This window comes from Anthonomus grandis, chromosome 3 (genome assembly GCF_022605725.1).
Source record: "Anthonomus grandis grandis chromosome 3, icAntGran1.3, whole genome shotgun sequence".
NCBI lineage: Eukaryota > Metazoa > Arthropoda > Insecta > Coleoptera > Curculionidae > Anthonomus > Anthonomus grandis.
In genome coordinates, this window is record NC_065548.1 from 22,982,013 (window position 1) to 23,004,194 (window position 22,182).

At 31.8% G+C, this 22,182-nt stretch overlaps 2 protein-coding genes across 2 annotated transcripts; both read right to left on the reverse strand.

Moving 5' to 3' along the window:
* Positions 1–6,298: 6,298 nt before the first annotated feature.
* LOC126734620 (piercer of microtubule wall 1 protein) lies at positions 6,299–14,124 on the reverse strand. Its single transcript, XM_050438318.1, has 2 exons — positions 13,828–14,124; positions 6,299–6,494 (listed from the first exon to the last, which is right to left on the reverse strand). The coding sequence occupies exons 1-2, from the start codon at positions 14,004–14,006 to the stop codon at positions 6,362–6,364; spliced, it is 312 nt and encodes a 103-aa protein (XP_050294275.1). The 5' UTR covers positions 14,007–14,124; the 3' UTR covers positions 6,299–6,361.
* A 4,634-nt stretch (positions 14,125–18,758) lies between these two features.
* On the reverse strand, positions 18,759–22,169 carry LOC126734616 (uncharacterized). Its single transcript, XM_050438313.1, has 2 exons — positions 20,704–22,169; positions 18,759–18,892 (listed from the first exon to the last, which is right to left on the reverse strand). The coding sequence occupies exon 1, from the start codon at positions 21,900–21,902 to the stop codon at positions 20,709–20,711; it is 1,194 nt and encodes a 397-aa protein (XP_050294270.1). The 5' UTR covers positions 21,903–22,169; the 3' UTR covers positions 18,759–18,892; positions 20,704–20,708.
* Between the last annotated feature and the right edge of the window lie 13 nt (positions 22,170–22,182).

The following is a 22,182-nucleotide window of genomic DNA, read 5'->3' on the forward strand; positions in this document are numbered from 1 at the left end:
TATACAGGACGACAAAGCAACGTCATACAAAGGAGGATCTAGCTCCCATAGGGTACATTAATTTTTCTTATCTAGAATTCATAGAGGCAATATACTTATATAAACAAAATAACAAAATTTAAAATGAATATTCTAAATATCTAACAAAAGTTAAAATTATTATCCAAAAGTAAAATTATAAAAACATTTAATCTGCAACCAGTGGTAAACAGCTTTTTTAAATTGGACTGTAGATTCAATGCTTCTAATATCAGCAGGTAGCATTCTATAAGCCCTGATGGCCATATAATGAGAACCTCTTTCATAGTAAGCTGAATTATGCAATGCAATGCGGAGATCGCTTCTTTGTCGTGTAATCATAGTCACATCCTCAGCGTACATTGCCCTATTCTCAACAAACAAATGATTGTGTCTTTTCACAAATAACATTAAAGAAGAAAAGTATAAGGGTGAGTAATAAATATAAGGGTGAGGGAAGGGCGAGTATTTTAAGTTTGCAGAAGTAAGGTCTACAGGAAGTTCTGTAAGTCATGCCCAATAAACAACGAATGATACGCTTTTGCATTCTAAATATATCTAGAGCTCCTCTTGCAGATCCCCAGAAACAGATACCATATTGTAAGATCGATTGTACCTGTCCGAAATAAAATAGGCAAAGAGATACCTCAGACACTACATCCCTTAATCTTCTAATCAATCGGCACAAGCTAGCTAATCTGGAATAAAGGTTTTTAATATGTTTCTCCCAATTTAAATTGGGGTCAATGTGTATTCCTAAGAATTTAATACTATTGGCTACAGGGATTGACTGCCCACCAGACCACACAAGCAGAGATTCTGAGACAATATTGGCCTTCGAAAAATTAATCAACCCCGTTTTACCAAAGTTCAAAGACAACTTACTGTCCAGACACCAGATCCTCATGCGCTCCACTCCAGATGAGCAGCCCCGTGAAAGATCTGCCACTGTCTTTCTGGCAACTATAACTGATGTGTCGTCGGCGAATTGACAAATCATATCAGAAGGGAACAGCTCAGGCAAGCCATTGACATATAATAGGAAGAGCACAGGTCCCAAGATTGAGCCCTGAGGCACACCTCTTCCTATAATTTGGGGGCGGGAAAACGTTGGTGAGCCAGAATGTGTCACACAAACTATTTGTTCTCTTTGCTCTAGATATGAACTGAGTAATTTAGATGCTGCACCCCTGATGCCATACCGTTCCAGGATGTCCAGCAGTAAAGAATGGTCAACCGTGTCAAAAGCCTTAGACAAATCGAAATACAGTCCAGCTACACTGGCCTTTCCCTCAAGATTCTCCATAATATATTGTATTGCACTATAAATGGCCATTTCCGTCGATCTTTTGGGAACGAATCCGTATTGGTGTTTATTTATTATTTGATGGTGAGTTAACTAATTCATAACTATTTGATGGATAACCCTTTCAAATACCTTCGATATGGATGGTAATACGGATACTGGCCGATAGTTGGCAATATTCGTTTTTTCTCCCTTCTTAAAAACTTTTGATTACTTTTGCCCGCTTAAGAGCAGAAGGAAAAATTTGGGTAGAAAGACTCTCATTGATCACATTGGAAATGGGTCCGGCTAAGTGAATCCCAACAAACTTTAAGACGAATATCGGAATTTCATCCAAGCCAGAGGAAAATTTATTTGGAAGGTTCATCAATATCTTAAAGATATCCTGAGAATTAACGGGATTGAGAAATATGGTTGGATAATCATTATGCAAGTTATGTATATTGGAGTTACAGCTTTGTTGATGGTCAAGAGTAAAATGTTTAGCAAATAATTCGGTGATTAAAGCTGGGTTTTCAATGGACTGACCATCTTCCCTTAAAACAATATTGTTGTTAGTCTTATTTTTACCTGACTCAGATTTTATGATTGACCATGCTGATTTTATCTTGTTTTTTGAATTTTGGATTTTGTTATCATTTATAGACTTTTTATAAGAGGAGATGTAACGTCGATATTGTTTCCTTTCATGTTTGTATGTAACGTAGTGTTCCCTAGAATTAGTATATTTGTACCAAACATAGAGATCTTTTATGTAGTTTGAATATCTTTTTATCTCTGGTGTAATCTAGGTTGGCTTCTTATTTCTCAACCTAGTCGTACATATTGGAAAAGCCAAATCAAAATAATAGAAGAGAATACGAAAGAAAGTATTATATTTTCCTTCAACTCCTTCAGCAAAATAGACCTCCTCCCATGCCTCCGACATCAGCATATTGTAAAATCGATTCATGTTGTGTATTGAGAATTTTCGTCGCTTCACGTTATTACAATTATTACAATTATTACAATTACAATAAAACGTTATTACAATTATTTTTAAAACAATATTAAATTCAGATTCAAAAAAATACGTCGCTAATCATGAAAAAAGGGCAGTATTTAGAAAAAATTGTTGATCATTAGAAAAATATAATAATAAGCAAAAAATTATTACAGAAATTTAACTGTGCCAAAAGCTTTTGATAAATCGACTAAAACATAAAGAGCTTGTAAAATTTTATTAAGAAAATAATCGTACTAAGATGTATTAGTATTATCTCTCTACGTGTTTTTAATCTCAAAAACTCAGTCTATAATGTAAGATATAAAATTTATTAGCAAACCAACTAATCAGTATTTTAACGTTTCTACTGTTAAACCATCGAAATCTCTTATTTTTTGGAAATTTAGCGAAGAGGTTAATTTTTCTTACAAAAGTTTATAAAAGATATCTAACAAAGTTATATTAATTTAGACCAATTAATCTCGTAGATATTAAAACTTTACATAATACGTAATAAAAATCCCAGTTTTTTCTCTTAAGTCATTCAAAAGTAAAAAATTTTCTATAAAGATATAATTATAACTGTTAAACGATTTATGTAAAATAACGATGTAAAATAACGGTCAAAGTTCTGGAGAGACTAAAGATTGTGTAGCGTTCCTCATTAACACGAGCCCTTGCACAACGTTACCAACCTCGGACCGCTAAAATTAATCAACTGGCGTTTAGAAAGGTGACAAGGCAGCCAACATTAATCAACATATAATTCTATTATTGCCAGCTGCTGAACCATGCCTGGTTTATATCAAACAATTTCCGAATGTTCATTTTGTTTTTGAATGAGGTTGTCATCCGAAATGGCCTTTTAACTTAAATTAAATATTTCTGCAAAATAATAATGTAATGGTTCATTGGCTTTATTCCAATATTCCGTAGATAACCCGTTCAATTTATTTGAGAATATGAGCGGATTAGCTACGAAAATGTCATTATAGATGCTCTTACCTGTTTATTAATATCAAATTTGTTCATATAAGGTCATTCTCAAGCAGACATTGGTTTTAATCGATCACTCATAACCAAATTGATCATGTCATTGTAAACTTTCAGTATTATGATAACATACTAAATGTGTTAAGTTGAATAATGTTAGTATGAGTGTAAAATAAAGCATTATCAGACTTAAGCTGTTAATTACAATTACAAGACACACACACTAAGTATCTAATTTCTTGAACCAAATCGAAGAACCTATATATATATATATATATATATATATATATATATATATATATATATATACAGGGTTTCCATTTGAAAACTTCCCACCACGGATTTCCCGAAAACCACTGTTTAAAAAAAAACGCCGAAATACGTCAAAAGGTTTATCAAGGGGGATAACTTTTTAACCTAAAATTACTTCACCGCCTTTCACCCATTGCCGCCCAGGGTCATCCCCTTAAACATTTTAAACAGCAAAGGGTATCGTGTAATAGCTTGTTTAAAAGGTCTTTCAAAGCCTTTTATTTTGACGTTTGATTTTTTTAAATTGGTCGATTCGTTTTCGAGAAAATTAGAAAAATCTTTGTTTATCTTAATTTGTTCAGATAGAAAACAAAAACATAAAAATATCAGTTTTTATTTTTAAGTATTTCTTTTTTTAAGATTAACAAAACAGCGATGCGCGACCTGCGACTGTGACTGAACGGCGAGATGCTCCAATTTTCCACTATTTACGGATTATTAGTATTTTTAGCAAGTAAATTGGAGAGAGTAAGCTTTATAATCGAAATTCAGCGGAACAGGAATTTGGGCCTTTTTGGCATTATTTTATATGGTGTGTTTAAAAAAAATGTGGTTTTTTGTTGCTTTTCTCAGATTAAGGCAAATTATAACAATTGTTGGCAGCAAAATAGATAGTTGACAAGGAATATCTGAATATTTAATATAATTACATTTAATTTTGTTTGATTAAATACATATCAGAAGTACCGATGTGACGACGATGACTGTCGTAATTTATTTCTCTTAAGTTCTAAATCCAGTTTTAACCAAACATAATATAATAATCGTATAAATCTAAAATTTAATTTTAAAAAATATTCAAATAAAATTTAAGTTAAAAAACTAACTTGTGTAACGAATGGAGACAAAAAACATTCTTTAAAAGAACAATCAAATATATTTAATTAAAATTATGCTATTAAACATTATACATTACACATATATAACGCACACATAATGCACATACGTAACGTGTCAAATAAAGCAGATATAATAACCGCTATTTAAATAGCAGCTATATTTAACTGCTATTTCAGTTTAGCAGTAGCAATAGCAACTGCTATACAAAAATAGTGGGTTTGACCGTAGCCGATCGAGAGTTCTAGCCGTGACACTGGTTTCGTGGCGTCAAAATTGAAGCCGAGATTTGGTGGCGCACGCCGTACAGTGGAACGACTAAGTGAAGATACCGCGGGACCTAATATTTTACATTTTACAAGTTAATATATTTTTTTTATTATTACGTATTTTTAGGTATATGATAAATGTTTTAAATATTTTTTATTATTTATTTTATTGGAAAAATATACATAAACGGTGTTTCAAATTCGTCTACCCTTAAAATACGAAAATGGATAATTTACCCCAAAGTTGCACATTATTTACTTGTAAAAGAATATGCCATATAAAAAAAAATATATATTATATTTTATGTGGTTTTGAAGATTATTGAAAAAAAAACAATTTTTCAAAAACTTATTCTTGACACTTTTGTGGGTTATCTTGGTTGCTATGGGAAAGTTTTTGCATTGCTGTATTACTTTTTCGTAAAAATGTTAATGCCGAAAACAAAATTAGGTAGGTATCTACGCCAAATTTTTTAGTTGCTTATTTAAAAAATCCAAAATTTGAATGATTCCGAAGATAATCAAAAAAAAACAAAAAAAATTTAAATCCATTTTAATTTTTTCTGAGCTTAAACAGGAATGCAGCAAGAGGTAGGCATTATTCTAAATAAAATTAAGATTGTAAAATGTAAGTTAAAAATAAAATTGTTAATTTACCCACCTAATTTAAATACCGAATTTTTATTCTTTTTAAAACTCAAAGCGAGTATCAAAATAGTTTGGTAGTTTAAAATTTTAAATGCGTAATCGTACTATAAACTACAATATTAACTGCAGTAAAATATTATTTAGAATCAACGCAAAATATGTGCCCCAGCGCGGAATTTTTGCCATCGCGATGCGGTCGTCGCCTCGCATGATTTCGGCTTCTGTTGTGAGGTATCGATGGAAGCGGGGATAAGTGTCCAGGCTAGAACTATCGATCGGCTACGGTTTGACCCATCTCTAGTGTCTACAAATCCGCCTCATCTTAATTCGCATTTCGCTAATGCGCACTAACGGTTGTGCGTAAACATCAAAATTAAAATAATCATTACCAGCAATACTGGCTTTTAAAGAACTACTGGCCTCAGTTTGGAATGATATGAAAAAAATGACTTATTTTAACTTACTGTTACTTAAAAAATTTAAAATGCTTGAAAATTAGTGATAATAGTATAGTTCTCTTTTTGTCTTAATTTCTTTCTAACTTTAAATTATAATTAACTTTTGTATCTGCAAAAAGCTATTATAATATCCCATCTAGTTTTTCAACGAGTTCATTCGCATCACTTTCCTTAAGTTTCAGGTTCATTTACTTTTGATTTAGTCGACCTACTCGCCGTGCCTGTCGTAAGGAATACTTCGCATTTAACTCTTTCTAATTACTTAATTAAACCAGCAGGGAATTTTAACTTCAACGTTTTAATGTAAAAGAAGCTTTTGATTAAACTCGTTAGCGTTAATTTTTATCGCTTTATTTTTTGTGCATGCTGCGGATTTTTTAATGATTGGTCTTTTCAGATCCTGTTTTCTGATAGCGATAAATTCCTAATAAAAAACTGCACAGATAAATTAAATTATTTAATAAGGCAAATATTATTATTTGTCAAATCTATATTATAAAACTAAACAATACAATTTTAAATTGACTAATAATGTTTAAATAGACGGTCGATCGATTCCCGTATTAAGAGAATAATTTCTGTACATTCCAGCTTTAGCCAGATTTCTGGTAAAATCTTGTGTATTTGGGAAAAATGACGTAGGTACTGTATGGATTGTCGGAGGATACCTGTAATAAAAAAAATATTTTATAGAAAAGGAAATTGAATTTAGAATTTTTTTTTATACATACTTTGTTCTCATCTTGATTAGTTTTTTTATATCGTCGCTTATGATTTTTTTATATGAAGCCTATTTTATATTATCTAATAAAAATATTGCTTTTAATTATTCTCTACGCCAACTAATTATCTCATATTTTTCATTTTAAATTTAAATAAATTTCTGCGTAATTTAGGTTTGCTCAGTCGATATCATCTAGTTTAATATAATACACATATTTAGAAAATACTTTTGGTATATTATAGAAACTAAATGAAACAAAAAACCAGCATAGTATATTATGCAGATGAAATTATTTTATAGATATTAGTATACTATGACTATTCGATCATCGCAGGTGACATAAATATTATTATACTATTATATAAATATTATAAGACTAAATACTAAGGCTTTTTTTTGAATTAATAAATGAACCTACCAGGAAGACTGGCACCTTTACCATTTTTCTTAAACCAATTTTTGTAAGCTAAAGCGATATTATTTTTTAATGTGCTACTGTTGATTCTAATACAAGCGAATATAATAATAATTAAAGCTTTAAACTAAAACAAATAAGACTGATCAAATGTTTATTAATATTCGGAATTCAAAATACAGGGTGTCCATCTATAACCTGACACATTTTAACTGCTTATAAGTCGAGAACGGAAAATGACAACAATGTGCGGTTTTCACAGAACTTCATCAATATTTTTAAGGTTTTTTTTGACAGTGTTGTCAAGTTTTAAAATTTACCTGAAATAGCAGGAAAAAAATTGATGATTTTCAAAGGCCGATTTCTCAAAAATTTTAAATGTAACACCCTGTACTTTTTAATTTCACATGAAAGCCTGTTAAATCCCCTCCGAAAATGTATAAATTGTCTTAAATTCATTATTTTTTTTACAGAGCCAATTTTAGTAAATGACAACTTTTTGAAAATTTTTCTAGATTAGATATTCGGTGATTGATGAACATTTTCTGGTAATTGCCTATGTATCGCTTTAGCATGATCATAATTTAAGAATTTGCGCTATTGCCATGTCTATAAAAAGGATTTATTCTATGTATTAAATTACAACAATTTACAACAATTTTAACAACAAACAATTGAAGAAATTAAATTTAATTTATAACTAATAAATTAGCTGCTGAATATGACCCCCATTTTGCTCGGAACACTAATGTAGACGGAGAAATAAGTTGCCGAAGGCATTTTGTAGCATTCTAGATGTAATTTGGTTGAAAACGTTTACTATGTTGTTGCGCAGTTCATTCAAATTTCTTGGGGTTGGATTGTAGCAACGGTCTTTAACATATCCCCATATACAAAAATCTGGAATGGTTAGATCGGGAGAATAAGGTGCCCACTCGATTGGACATGGCGAGCAGGTCCAAGCTGTTTCCAAAAGTAATATCTAAGGAATCCCTTGGAGAAGTGTGGTGGTGCACCGTCTTGCTGAAAGTAGACCGTGTCTAAAATTCCATCCTGCTGAAATTGAGGATAAAAAAATGTTTCCAACACATCGGTGTAATTGTTTCCATTCACTGTTGCTTCTTGGAAAAAAAAATTGCCCATTAATTTTAGATTTCGATACTGCACACCAAACGTTCAGCTTAGGAGAATCTCTTTCAAATTCGTTATACACTTGAGGATTTTCATCTCCCCAAATTCAGCAGTTATGCTTATTTACTCGACCACTGATGTGAAATGTTGCCTCATCAGACATTATTAAATTAGTATCCGGCTCATTTCTAAAAAGATCTAGTAGTGTTTCGCACATTAAACATCTTTTTTCAAGGGCGCGATTTTCTATTTTTTGGAAAGTTTGAATTTTGTAGGGTTTAAACTTAATTATTTTTAGAATTTTATGTACTTTACTTTTTGAAATATTTGTCGTTTAAGCTATCTTCCTAATAGATTATTTGGTTATTGTTTAAGGACAACACTTCTTTTACCAGTAAAATATCATCCAACAGATTATCTCGTGCATTTAGGTTTGTTCTAACTTTTCTTTTAACTGTTCCCTTCTGGAAAAATTGGCGTACCCAATGAAGTATAGAATTGCGTGAAGGTGGAGCCCTTTCAAAAATCAGCCTAAATCTTCTTCTCGTCTGCGTAACTGATTTGCATTCACTAAATAATAACACGCAACGTGCCTTTTCCCGGGTGGTAAACATATTTAAACCTTTCAAAATCTCTAAAAAATGCAAAAAACATATAGAAATCAAATTATTGGGACTCCCCAACGAATGACGTTAAAAAGGTTTGACAATAGTTGAAGCCCACAAAACAAATTGTGCAACTCACAGCCTCCTTGACAAGCTACAATTGTTATCGTTGTCACTTGATACCGAGAATGTTATTTAATAGGTATTTATTTTAGGAAAATTTTCAAAAAGGTGTCATTTACTAAAATTGCCTTTGTAAAAAAAAATGAATTTAAGACAATTTATACATTTTCGAAAAATGGATTTAACAGGCTTTCATGTGAAAAAAAAAGTACAAGGTGTTACATTTTAAATTTTTGAGAAATCGGCCTTTGAAAATCATCAATTTTTTTCCTCCTATTTCAGGTAAATTTTGAAACTTGGCAATACTGTCAAAAAAAACTTTAAAAATATTGATGAAGTTCTGTGAAAACCGCACATTGTTGTTATTTTCCGTTCTCGACTTATAGGCAGTTAAAATGTATCAGGTTATAGATGGAAACCATGTATATTGTCCGCAAAAAAATGATCCGCACATTACAAACTAATATAAATTTTTTGTCCAAACATAAAAGGAAGAAAATCCTTGACAATTTTAACCGTTATTAAGAGCTTCGTAATCTTAGGAAGGTTCTTAGAAAGAAAAAAGAAACTAAGAAAAATTATAAATAATTTGCATATTGATGTAAATGAATTTCAAGGCGATATTTACTAAAATACTGAGATTTTGGAATTGATTGTACAAAATCTATGCTTAAGATACCAGGAACATTTAAGGATAGTTAGAGATCATTAGAGATGACGAGGGTTTCGTTATCTGTGTTTGTCCCTTCTTTATGTAAACAAACATATTTTATATTTTAAAATCAGGAAAAACTTTTAGAATCCTTAGTTCTATCAGTAATCAATTATTGTCTAATCATCTAATCACCCTGTTCTAAAACAATGTCATAGCAACAATTACAGCGGAAACAAAATACATGTTGTCGGTTTGTTTGCAGGTTGAGAAGGTTTGACCTTGTTTCCGAGCATATAAATTTCCTTAAATATTTTTCGTTTATTTATAGACTTAATAAACCATCAAAATATTTATTTGAAAAACTAATACCTAGAAGTGATAAAAATGTAAGAATACTAGGACTATGCGACACTATACTACTGCTCTATTTACACGTAGTTATTCATTTAATGTTAGACTTAGACCTGATCATTTGTTTATTACACCATATTTATAAGGTTATTATGCTTCAACTGGAAAAGCTATTTTGTTTGCATAGAATGTCATTCAATCATTTCCTTTCATAAATATATGCGGTAATCCGTTATGTTGATTTCTAGTTTATGCTTCGTGTAGAAGAATGATAATGTAAAATTAAGAACACTGACTTTATGCGCCATTAAATAACAATAATTTTTTTTTTATAATTAATCGATTCTATAAATATTTTTATTTAAAAATAGCAAATAATAATAAATTTAGAGTAATAACTTAATTTTAAGCATAAAATAATCATAGTGATAAAATAATGTACCGACATATTAAAAAGATAACTGTAATAAAAGTTTGCTAAAATTAAAAAATAATATTGATAAAATATTTAATTTTGAAAAAAACAATATCATTATAAGATGGCATTTTAACTTTAATCTTTAATAAAAAGATTAAAAAATTAAAAATACCTTATTATGTTATTTACTATTTTTCAATATAAAGTATTATTTAAAAAAAAAAATTTATAATCTTTTTTATAAACGTTATTTTATTAAGTTACAATACCGACTGTTATGAAACTTACATAAAAATTTTTGTGTATATATTTTTTTTGTGATCACTCCATTGTGTCTGTATGCCTTTCAAAAGTAGATGATGATAAACAAAAAATTACATACTACCATCGGTCAATGAAACACTATAATTCTGAAACTTTACAAATTATCTTGCCTGACAGGTCATGGAACAATAATTTAACAGATATAAATATATTGGCAAATTCTTTTATTTTAGATCTAGAAAATAGTTTAAATTTAATGTGTCCAAAGTTAGAGATATCTGTTAGCCTAAAATATAAAAATAAAAGTGGATAACTTATGATATTTTACAGTTAATGAAAGATAGAGACAAGCTATATGTAAGGGCAATTCTTGAGGGCACTCTAGATCTATGGGATAGCTATAAAAAGGTTAGAAACCAAATATTTAATAAAATAAGAATAAAAAAAGATAAATATTTTCGAAAAGTTATCTATAACAATAGAAATAATTTAGCAGAGCTTTGGAAAAATCTTAAATCACTTCTACTGGGTAAAAATTCCATTTTACCAAATGAGGTTGTATTTGAGGGGCAGACATTTACTAATGAGTTTAAAATAGCATATAAATTTAATAAATATTTTATTAATAGTATAGATCAAATTATAGATATTTTACTCAAACTTTTAGACTTAAATAGTATAGTTCAAAATATATAATGTATGGGATAAAGTTGAAAATACTACTATGAGTGATACAAGAGCTCTGTTAAAAAATGTGAAAAATGTTAAAGGAGGAGAAAGTGGTATCTCAAAAAAAGTGCTTCTAGATGTGTTTGAAGTTGTGGGTAACCGTGTGTTAGATATAATTAATACATCGCTTCAGTATGGTGAATTCTCAAAAAAGTGGAAAGTCTCAATAGTCTTACCAGTTCCTAAGGTCTCAGGCACAAGGCTGGCGAGTGAGTTTAGACCTATTAATACTGTACCAGTTTACGAAAAACTTCTAGAATTAACTGTAAGAACCCAACTTCAAACTTACTGTGATAAAAATAATATTTTAACAACAAATCAGTCAGGATTTAGACCTCACCATTCTTGCGAAACTGTGATAGTTAACATCTGTGATAATTTTAATAGAGAAATAGATAAGGGTAATTTTATTTTGGCAATTTTCTTGGATTTTAGAAGAGCGTTTGAGACGGTTAGTCGCAATGTTTTGCTTCTTAAAATGGAAAAAATGGGGATAGGAGGCACAGTTTTAAGTTGGTTTAAATCGTATTTGCATAACAGGAAACAAGTGGTCAAATTTAAAAATAAATTATCTGTTGCTGAAAATATTAATCATGGTCTTCCCCAAGGTACTGTGTTGGGTTGGGTTGGGTTGGGTTGGGTTGGGTTGGGTATGTTGTGGGAAAGGATATTAAAAAAATGCAAGCAAATCTAAACTTTGATTTGGATAATATATACAAATGGCTGTGTATTAATAACTTAAGTATTAATGAAGCTAAAACAAAATTTTGTCTGTTTGGAAGTAAAGCTAGGTTAACCCAAGTAAATTTGAATGTAATAAAAGTAGAGATAAATAATGAAACAATATCGTACCAGAAAGTAATTAAATATTTGGGTGTTGTTTTGGATCCACATTTGAATTTTGATTCTCATATTGATAGCATAATACGCAAAATGCCAAAAAAATTTAATTTTTTTCAAGAATTGGCAGAAACCTCTCTTTACAAACGAAATTGCTAATTTATAATAGTATTATTTTACCGCACTTGGATTTTTGTTCTACACTTTTGTTTGGTATTCCGGATTACAGGGTCAATAGACTTTAAATCATACAGAACAGAGCCATGAGAATAATACTAAAATGTAATAGATATACACCGGTAGATAATATGTTAAATGTACTAAATATCTTATCGATAAAACAAAAAATATTATTTAGTACCTGTATGTTTATTTAATTAAAAATAAATTGCTACCAAACTATATTTGTGAAAAGATTACAGTCTTTAGTGATCTGCATAACTATGTTACCAGACAACAGGGGGATTTTGTATCGATGGGTAGACATACTTCAAACAGAATGACAAACACTATTCTACACAAAGGTCTTATATATTTTAATGAATTAGCTATTAATATAAAGAACTGTAGAAGCCTAATTATGTCTAGAAAAACATTGAAAAGATATATATGTATACATATGTAAGTGTTTTATATTTTAATTGTCTTTCTTTGTGTCTTTTATTTTTACACTTCTTAGTATCGTTTTAAATTATATCTGCGCATATATTTTATGTTTATTTTTTTATATTTTAATATTTGTGTACTTTAACGTTATATTTTACTCTTTTATTATTTATTTGCTTACTTTTATTTTTACTCTTTATATTTTCTAGTTTTTTTAAGATATTATAAATATGTTTTAAAAATTATAATATATATTATTGTACTTGTATGTGGCAACATGCTAAATAAATAAACATTATTATTATTATTAATGAATTATCAAATAATATATATATTATAAATTCAATATTTTTAGAAATTCAGTATTTCTCCATAAAGTATTATTTATAGGCAGTCCATTAAAAAGTTTTCGGAATATACCTATAGGTGATATTTAACCAAGGTCAAATAGCGTTTAATATTTGACGTATATTATGCACTTGATGTATATTACGTACTTGATGCTACAATTTATTAATATTGTAGCATCAAGTACATAATTTATTAATAATCGAGTACCATAATATCTAGGCCGGGGATACTAGCAAGCATATTTTAAGTATGTGTAATGTATTGCTATATCTTGTTTAGTAATTGTATTATATAACTAATATTATTTGAAGCCTATCGATCAAAACACAATATTTAGGTTTTTTTTTTAAATAATATGCCAACATTTAGGAATCTTCTCCTTGGATAAAGTAGCGCAAAAAATTTCATAATAAACTTAAAAAAAAAATATAATATAACGATAAATTTAATACGCATAAAAATACATATATTCGATCGAACATCGGCACGAAGTTTCTATGCAATCATGGACATTTTTTAATCTAGAATTTGATTTTCAGCAGAATTTGATTTGAAGTTTCATTATGTTACCAATCAAGTATTAATTTTTTTATCATTTTTATTAACAATAAAACTGAAGATTTTTAACTTATCAGAATTTAATAAAAAAAAAATATTTTTTTTTTATAAATTCATACATAAGATTTTTTAACTGATTTTTTAAGTCAATGAAAATCTTATAACATACATAATTATATCCTATATTATGTCAACTAAATATTATAGCCTAAAAATTAAATAAAATATTACCGTCCATATTCACTAGATGTTGTTGTATAAAAAGGATGCAACGGAGGCCTTCTTTGAGTCCCATAACCATAGAACCAGTTCGGATAGTCGAACCTCTTGGGCAACCCACATGTCTGGTAAAAATCTGACGTCTGCAATCTTGGTACGGCTTTGCCTTCTGGATCTGGACAGTCAACCATTATGATCACTTATTTTAAAAAATCTTTAACTGTTTTTACGCAACAAAATTATTTTGACTGATAATTTGATGTTGTCGTTAAAAAAACGTTACGTATTTCTCAGGTATCGATCAAGCTTTTGCCATGGAAACTTGGAATATGGGTTACGGAAAACTGAGGATAATAAAGGTCGGCAAAATGGGATAAAAGTATTTTGGTTGTTGTTTTTGAATAAATGATTTTAATTTTTTCTAGTCCAATTTTCCAAATAAAGACTGGGTTATAAAAGTTTCACCTTTTAGGTCACACTAACAATATTAGATTTAGTCGATATTTTCGTTGATGTTTTTTTTTAATACGAAAAATAGTAGATATAAAAGCAAAATGTGCTTCCAAATTATTGCGCTTAGCATTGGACATATGGCATAATATATAATAAATATGACTTGAATAAATATGAATGAAATTAGATTTAATTGATTTCGGACGAGTTATGATTGGAAAGTGATTAACTAAGATCCTTAGAAATATAAAAATACAACAAAGGAAAAAGTGGAGTAGGTTGATAAAATTTCTAGGTTAAGTTTTCGCGCTAAGTGCGGGAGTAAGGAATTTGTCTGTCATAAAAGTGTCATGATATTTAAAATTTGTTAATTCTACAAAATAATTACTAACTTTTTTTGTTAAAATATGTATGTATATTTCACGTATATACGGATATTTTTATGCAAAAAGTTCATAAAAGCAATACTCGGAAATTCATTCATTTTTAGGATGTAACATGTAACGGGAAGCTAGCCACAGCTTTGTCTTTACGTTTCCGTAGTTTTCAAAGATTTTATAGCATAACAATATTTACCTATTAGAAGAAGTTTCTCACGCTACCTCTAAATTATATAAAAAATTGTTAGGAATTGATAAATTCTATGTATATAGCGTGGAATTGTTAAACGTCATTTTGGCACTAGAGTAAAGATAATAATTGAGAATCACGCTCACTTCTATTTTTTCACTTTTATTCTGATTTTATCATTGTTACCATTTGGGATTTTAATATTATTTTATAACAATAAATAAATGATATCAATAACATTTTTACAGAAATTACATTTAAATCTCTTTTAACTTATTATTGGTCCTATTTGGTGGATATTTAGCATTAGCAATTTCTTTTTCTACAAAAATAATAAACCTTACGTTAGTTTAAAATGTATGAAGTCCAAGGATCAGGTGACGTGCCAGTTTAATACGTCGATGTTAGCTTTACTTATATGTAGATATGTTAAGACCTAATCAACACCACTATTAGATCTATGTCTGGTACTGTATCTTTGCCCCTGGAAAAAATTCTGAATTAAAAGCTAGATGGTTAACATTTTTTTAATAATATAGCCACTAAACTCAAACCAGATCCTGAACAAGTTTTTCCAGTTACAACATCGTTTTTAAATAATTTAAATAAACATGCAAATAGCGTATCCTCATTAGTCAGTGACATGCATAATACGTGCAAATACAAAGCACTTCTTCAAGAAATAAGAGTTCTGCTTCATCAACTCATCGCAGAGGAAAGCAAATAGGTACCTATTCAACCAACATTGGCAGCAAGAAGAAGAATGGAAGAAAAATGTAGATTAGCCTTTGGCTAGACTTTGCCTATGTCTATTATTGGAAAGTACAAATAGGGCCTTGGAGTAAATAAGTTAAAAACATAACGATATATTTGTTTTTGACAGTAATTTGTTATTTTTATATTTTTTTTTAAATAATAAGTAATGTTAATAAATTAGTATAAATTTATGTTTTCTTTTTATTCTACGATAATGCAAAACATTTTTTTTAAACCTATATAGCTAATAATATGCATTTGATCATCACATATGTAGGAGACGTGTAAGCAATTTTAATTCTACTACTTCTCTTACATAGGAGCCGAAGTTCGGCTGGCCCCTATCGAGATAAGGTGGAGATTTACGTCAGCTACATACAAATAAGTGACCCGGTCGACGTTCCCTGTCCGATGGAGGTGGCCTTCATACTCAGCGGTCAGCAAAGACCAGAGGTCCAAGAGACTGTGGTATTCATCTATGATCAAAATATTATTAAGGCCTAAACGTCAGGAGGAAGCAATACTTTCAGATGCAAGGAGAACTAGGAGACTGAACCAGGATCTTCCGGATCAGCCGGCCTGAAATAGAAAAGCTGCAATAGACTGGGTGGCAGCTCTTCTACGAGCTGATCATCTTGAAAGTATTTAAGGTGTCAGGTAGAAGAGAGCCGGGTCGGCCAGTTGGGGTGCCGTCAAGTTCCGGTGGGTCTGGTCAGCTCAAACAGTACGAGCTAGAAGCTTCCACGCTCCACCAAGACTTCGAAATGCAGCAAATAAGGGTAAGTCCAGTTAATTAACAACATAGCCATACCGCTATCGCTGAACTGGTTAGTGTTATTGCTTGCGAAAAACGAGAACTTGTATCAATTGAAAAACCTTACTGATTAAAGAAACAAATTAAGGGGTAAGAGGCACTAGCTTTAAACATCTGCACCAGTGTCCAAACTTACACATGAAAATGTCCGCAAGGTACTATGGTGGAACAAATATAGTGACCGACAGCACTATCAAATGGACAGTGAGTGAATTTTATTCATTCAAGGCAGTTAGGACAAACGGAATAATCTCATAGATGCTGCATCGGGCCTTTCTTAACTGAAGGGTATTCGACGAATTAACGACGAATTTATTAGCTTCAAGCTATTCCTTGGACTCAGTGAGATATATATTCCCCATATCTTAGGCAACTAATAATGGGAAAAGACTAGAGAAAATTGGAGTAGGAATACTGGAATAGAAGAGGTAGTATCAAATTCAACTAAATCTATGATATCGTGGATATTGTTCAGGTACAAAGGGATTATAGTACACTTGACTAGCGTCCTAACAAGTCACTGTAGACCTAACCGACTGTGGTGCTTAGCCCTCTGTGCCCTAGTTTTAGCGTGTTTTATAAAAGAATGTGAAGGATAGACCTATATATACATCAGGAGAGAAACCATGGGTTTGGCCTTTTTGCTACGAGAGGGATTTAAGAACTTTAACTGAGAACGTATGCTTTCCTTCATCAGGAGGACAGGCTGTCTGCTTAGGGAGACTGGGGAGGGTGAGTAAGAGTAAGTACCAGCAGAGTCCGGAGACGGAAATAATTATTTACTCCAAAAATCAGGCTACTTTAAGGACCACCTAAGAATCCAAAACTATTTTAAGGATGTAACAGTATAATTTAACGATCAAATGAACTTACCTGAAGTTCGATCGAAATTATATTAGTCAGCCAGTCCAAAGATGTTAATTATTTTACCATGTAGTCCGCCTTTTCGCGCTACTATCCACAAGATTTTAAAGTACAATTTCGCTCCGTATTCCCCCATCATCGCACCAGACTCGAGGCACTCTTTCCAATAATCCTCATTCTGTTAAAAGTAGTCCTATAGTTTTTGATTCATAACCTTCGGGTGTGGTTGGGAGGGAGATTAACATCTTTGGACTGGCTGACTAATATAATTTCGATCGAACTTCAGGTAAGTTCATTTGATCGTTAAATTATATGTCGTCAGCCAGTCCAAAGATGTTAATTATTTTACCATGTAGGATGTTTAAAGATTAATCAAGGTTATGAATTAAAACATCATAATCATATCAAATCCCAAAATGTGTATATAGAAGACCCATTTTATTTGACAAAACTTCCATATATATAGATTAAATGCTTACAGCTTAAATCCAGTTTGCAACTTAATTTTAAATTAAAATATTCGCATAAATGCATATGTTAAATAAAAATATACATTTACATGTGCAGCAAAAAATTTAAGTGTAGACAGAATAAACAAAATATAAACAAAATAACAAATTAACTGTTAAAAATACTAAAAGCAAATTGGTCTCTTTCTATTAGAGGCCGATCATAAAACTTCGCAAAGGTACTCGAACTTTTGCTCCATCCAGCAGAATCTTTAATAAGATCTATCGATACGCCAGCTCTTCGGGCTGAAGATGTCGAAGCATGCCTTCCTGAGTGCGATGTAAATATATTCGTATCAATACCAGCTAGATCTAAGGTACATTTTACCCAACGACTGAGGGTTGGTTTTGAAGCAGTCTTATGTGGCTTTTGAATGGTTATAAATAGATAGTCACTATCTTTATTCCTCAGATTCTCTGTGAGTTTCAAGTATTGATGTAAGCAAGAGACAACGCATTGATTTGGCAATTCTTCAAATTTTGGTAAATGAAGGCAAGGTTGTTTTACATTTACACCGGACGTTTTAATTCTATCTTCAATTAGAATTTGAAGTCCTCCTTTGTAAGGTCTAATATTTGGAACTCTAATAAGGCTAATGGTTTGTAGCCTTTGACCTGTGGCCAGTACTAAAAGAGTGACCAACTTATAAGATAACTGTTTTAAATTCTCGGCAGGATTTTTGTCGAAATAATCAAAAATAGTTTTTGGATCCCAAATAGAATTATAACGAGGTGTTTGGGGCCTCATCCTTAAAACGCCCTTCATAAACCGTTTAATTATTGGGTTCTCTCCTATTTTAATAGGCAAAATTAAAGATAGTGCTGCTCTGTGAGAGTTAAATGTACCATATAAATTCTGGGATTTACTTAAAACATTCTGTAAAAACAGTATTACCTCTTTTATATTTGCTTCAAACATGTTGAGATTTTGTTCTTTACAAAACTCCCACCAAAGTTTGTAAGTGACTCCGTATTGTTTAATGGTTGCCTCCGATAGTGAGAGTAATGTTGTCTCAATGGCACACTCCGGTACTTGTTGTAGTATTAGAGACTTCCGGATAGTCTCGCGGCTACCAAGGTAAGACTCGCAGATAATGGGTGGGGCTTTTTGCTAAAAGGACAAACCAAAAGATTGAGGTGTGGTTCAAGTAAAATGGGGTCTTCGACGCAAAGTTTTACGAAAAGTGGATACCATGCTTGAGATTGCCAATACGGTACCACTAAGATACCTTCAGCCTTGTCTTGTATTATTTTTTGTAAAACCCTTAAAATTACCGCGAATGGAGGGAAGGCATAAAAATGTAAATTTTTCCATGAAATGGTGAAAGCATCGCAAGCATAGGCACCTGGGTCTCTTAGCCAAGAAATGTATTTTCTACATTTGAAATTACTACTGGAGGCAAATAAGTCCACATCTGGAACCCCGAACCTTCGAGTAATACGATCAAATGCATAATTAGCTAAAGACCATTCAGTCTCGGATTGTAAAGCTCGCGACTCTAAGTCTGCCTTCCAGTTGTCCTTGGTATTAATATAGGATGCAAAAACCCATAAATTGCGTTGCTCGCACCACTGCCAAATCATTCTGGATAGATCGTGCAGGTTAGGGTATTTTACGCTGCCCATGCGGTTTATACAGGCCACGGCTGTTGTATTGTCACAACGTACCAAAATGTTGCAATTTCTCAATGATCTAGCAAAACATTTAAGACCTATAAAAATAGCTTGAAGTTCCAAGAAATTTATGTGGTTCTTTTTATCTTCAAAAGTCCACCAACCATGAGTTCCCTCATTATTACAATAAATTCCCCATCCAGAAAGTGAAGAGTCTGTAAAAATTTCTAAATTAAAGGAATCTTGTTTGATATCGTTATAAGAATAGTCGATGTTTTGCAACCACCATGAGAAATCTGATAAGAAAGGAATTATCATAAATTTATTAAAATTCATATCATTTTCCTGGAGGGCTTTTAATTTTTCCCTTTCGAATAATTTCGTATACAGCCAGCCATATTTTATTGCAGGACAGGCTGAAATTAATAATCCTATAAATTGAGCAAATTTCCGGATTTTTGTTTTATTAGTTTCTTGGAAATATAAAATCCAGTGTTTAATATTTTCCCTTTTTTCTAAAGGAAGCTCTATTTTTAAGCAGTTAGTATCAAAAATGAAGCCTAAAAATTTACACCTTTTTGAAGGTACCAAAATGCTTTTTTCTGGGTTTATGATGAAACCTAAAGATTTTAGAATATTTATAACTCTTTCAGATTTAATTTTACAATCCGTAAAAGTTTCACCAAAAATTAAAAAATCATCCAGATAATTTACACATATGATGTTCTGCATTCTAAAATATTGTACAACTGGTTTAAGGATTTTAGTAAATCCATGAGGCGCTGATGATAAGCCGAAGGGTAGGCACGTAAATTCATATAATTGATTTTTAAAGACGAAACGCAAATATTTTCGATATTCATTTGACATAGAAACCAAAAAATAAGCGTCTTTCAAATCAATGGAAACTAGAAACCAATCTTTCTGAATGAGCCTTAAAACAGTTCTAATATCTTCTAGTTTAAAATGGGGAGCTTCGACAAATACATTAAATTGTTTTAAATTGAGAATAAATCGCTTTTTCCCATTTGATTTTTCAGCTAAGAAAAAGTTTGATAAAAATTGGTCGTAAAGTGGCTCGTACTTGACAATCGCCCCCTGTGTTAGTAATTTATCAATTTCCTTTGATAAAAATTCTTCATCTGTTTTAGTAAAAGATATAGATCTAGGGGGATTAGTTTGGATTGGCGGCTTGCTTAAGGGAATGCCGTAGCCTTTAATCCATCTTAAAATAATGGAATTTGAAGTTATAAATTTCCAATTTTCGCAAAACTTTGAAAGTCGACCAGCAGTTCGGTATAAACATACCTCGTTTATTTCCTTCCTCTGTATCTCTCTCTGAAGTTGTCCTTCGAGGTTCGCCCTTTCTGCTGTCCCGTCTCCCTCGATTGACGGGCAGGGCGATACCGGTTTAAATTTTTGTATGGTTTCCCTTTATCTGCCCCCTCCCCTTTCATCTCTTTTTTCCTAAAACCACCTGCGACCCTAGGAGCTTTAAACCCAGATGTTGAGGGAATAGGCTTCATGTCTTTGCTGGCCGTTTGCAAAGTCTTAGCTGCTTTAATTTTTTCGCAAATATCTGGTCCAAAAAGGAGGTCAGAGGGAGGACATTTTTCTAGGAGTTCCTTGGTATCCTTATTCATATAAGGATAAATGAAAGAGCGTCGTGCCATGGTTAAATCATAAAATAGGCTCGTAAGAAGACGCCCTGTATCTGATAAACCAGGTAGTAAGACTTCTTTGCATAGTGGAGGCATATTATCCGCTTCGTTTAGGATGCCGTCAATATTTTTTCCTAAAATAGCTAAGCCCATACCTAATTTTGTCTGAAATTGGACATATGCATTATCCTTATTTCTAATGTTTTGAGGAATAATAGCGTATGATTCTGGGTTTAGTGTTGGAGGAACTAATAACGGGCAATTAACCGGTATTTTGTATTTTTGTAAAATACCAGCAGTATCCGCCTCAGACAGTCCTTTTATTAAAATATTACTCCAACGACTTGCTAAGGCAGGGTGCACTTTAACTTGTTCAGAATCCTTTATAGACGGATCATCACCCAAAATGTTGAGAACCTCCTCTGGTAAGTCATAATCATTGTGAATTAATAGTTCATCTGTTGGAGATGCCACGCCGCTTGGACTATGGGCTATACTCTCATCGTAATCTAATGTGCTTGCCAAGCCGCGCGGGTCTTGGGCTACACTCGAACTATTATTAAAATCTGAAATCACCGGACTAATGTCAGCCTGTTTTTGCCGCACGGACCGACTAGGCGTGGAAAGTCTAGATCGAGCCACAGTGGGGGAGCGAGAACGGCCGACCGAAGTCGAGCGGCCTCGACGCTTCGTCCGTTCCGCTGGGAAACGGGATCGTGAGCGTGACCTCGATCGTTTTTTAAGAAGAGATTCTAATTTAGCAAGTCTTTTATGCAGTTTTTTATGTTTTGAATCGCTATCCGATTCACTACTAGAAGACCGATGTCTTCTCTTATGTTTCCCCATGCTAAAAGGAGTTTACTTTTTAATTTTATGCAATATAATTATGTACTTACGCGTAATTAATCTCGTCGTCGAGGCTGACGAAAACACAACACAACGCTCGCGTGTAGCACAAGAAGACGAATGAGGATTATTGGAAAGAGTGCCTCGAGTCTGGTGCGATGATGGGGGAATACGGAGCGAAATTGTACTTTAAAATCTTGTGGATAGTAGCGCGAAAAGGCGGACTACATGGTAAAATAATTAACATCTTTGGACTGGCTGACGACATATAATCATGTAC

What these genes read in the sequence shown, in the direction of transcription:
- LOC126734620 (XM_050438318.1), bottom strand. Translation starts at nt 14,006, where the DNA reads ATGGTTGACTGTCCAGATCCAGAAGGCAAAGCCGTACCAAGATTGCAG. An exon ending in ACATCTAGTGAATATGGACG is followed by an intron (nt 6,495 to 13,827) that starts GTAATATTTTAT and finishes TTTTTATTACAG; the next exon opens with GTATCCTCCGACAATCCATA.
- LOC126734616 (XM_050438313.1), bottom strand. Translation starts at nt 21,902, where the DNA reads ATGGGGAAACATAAGAGAAGACATCGGTCTTCTAGTAGTGAATCGGAT.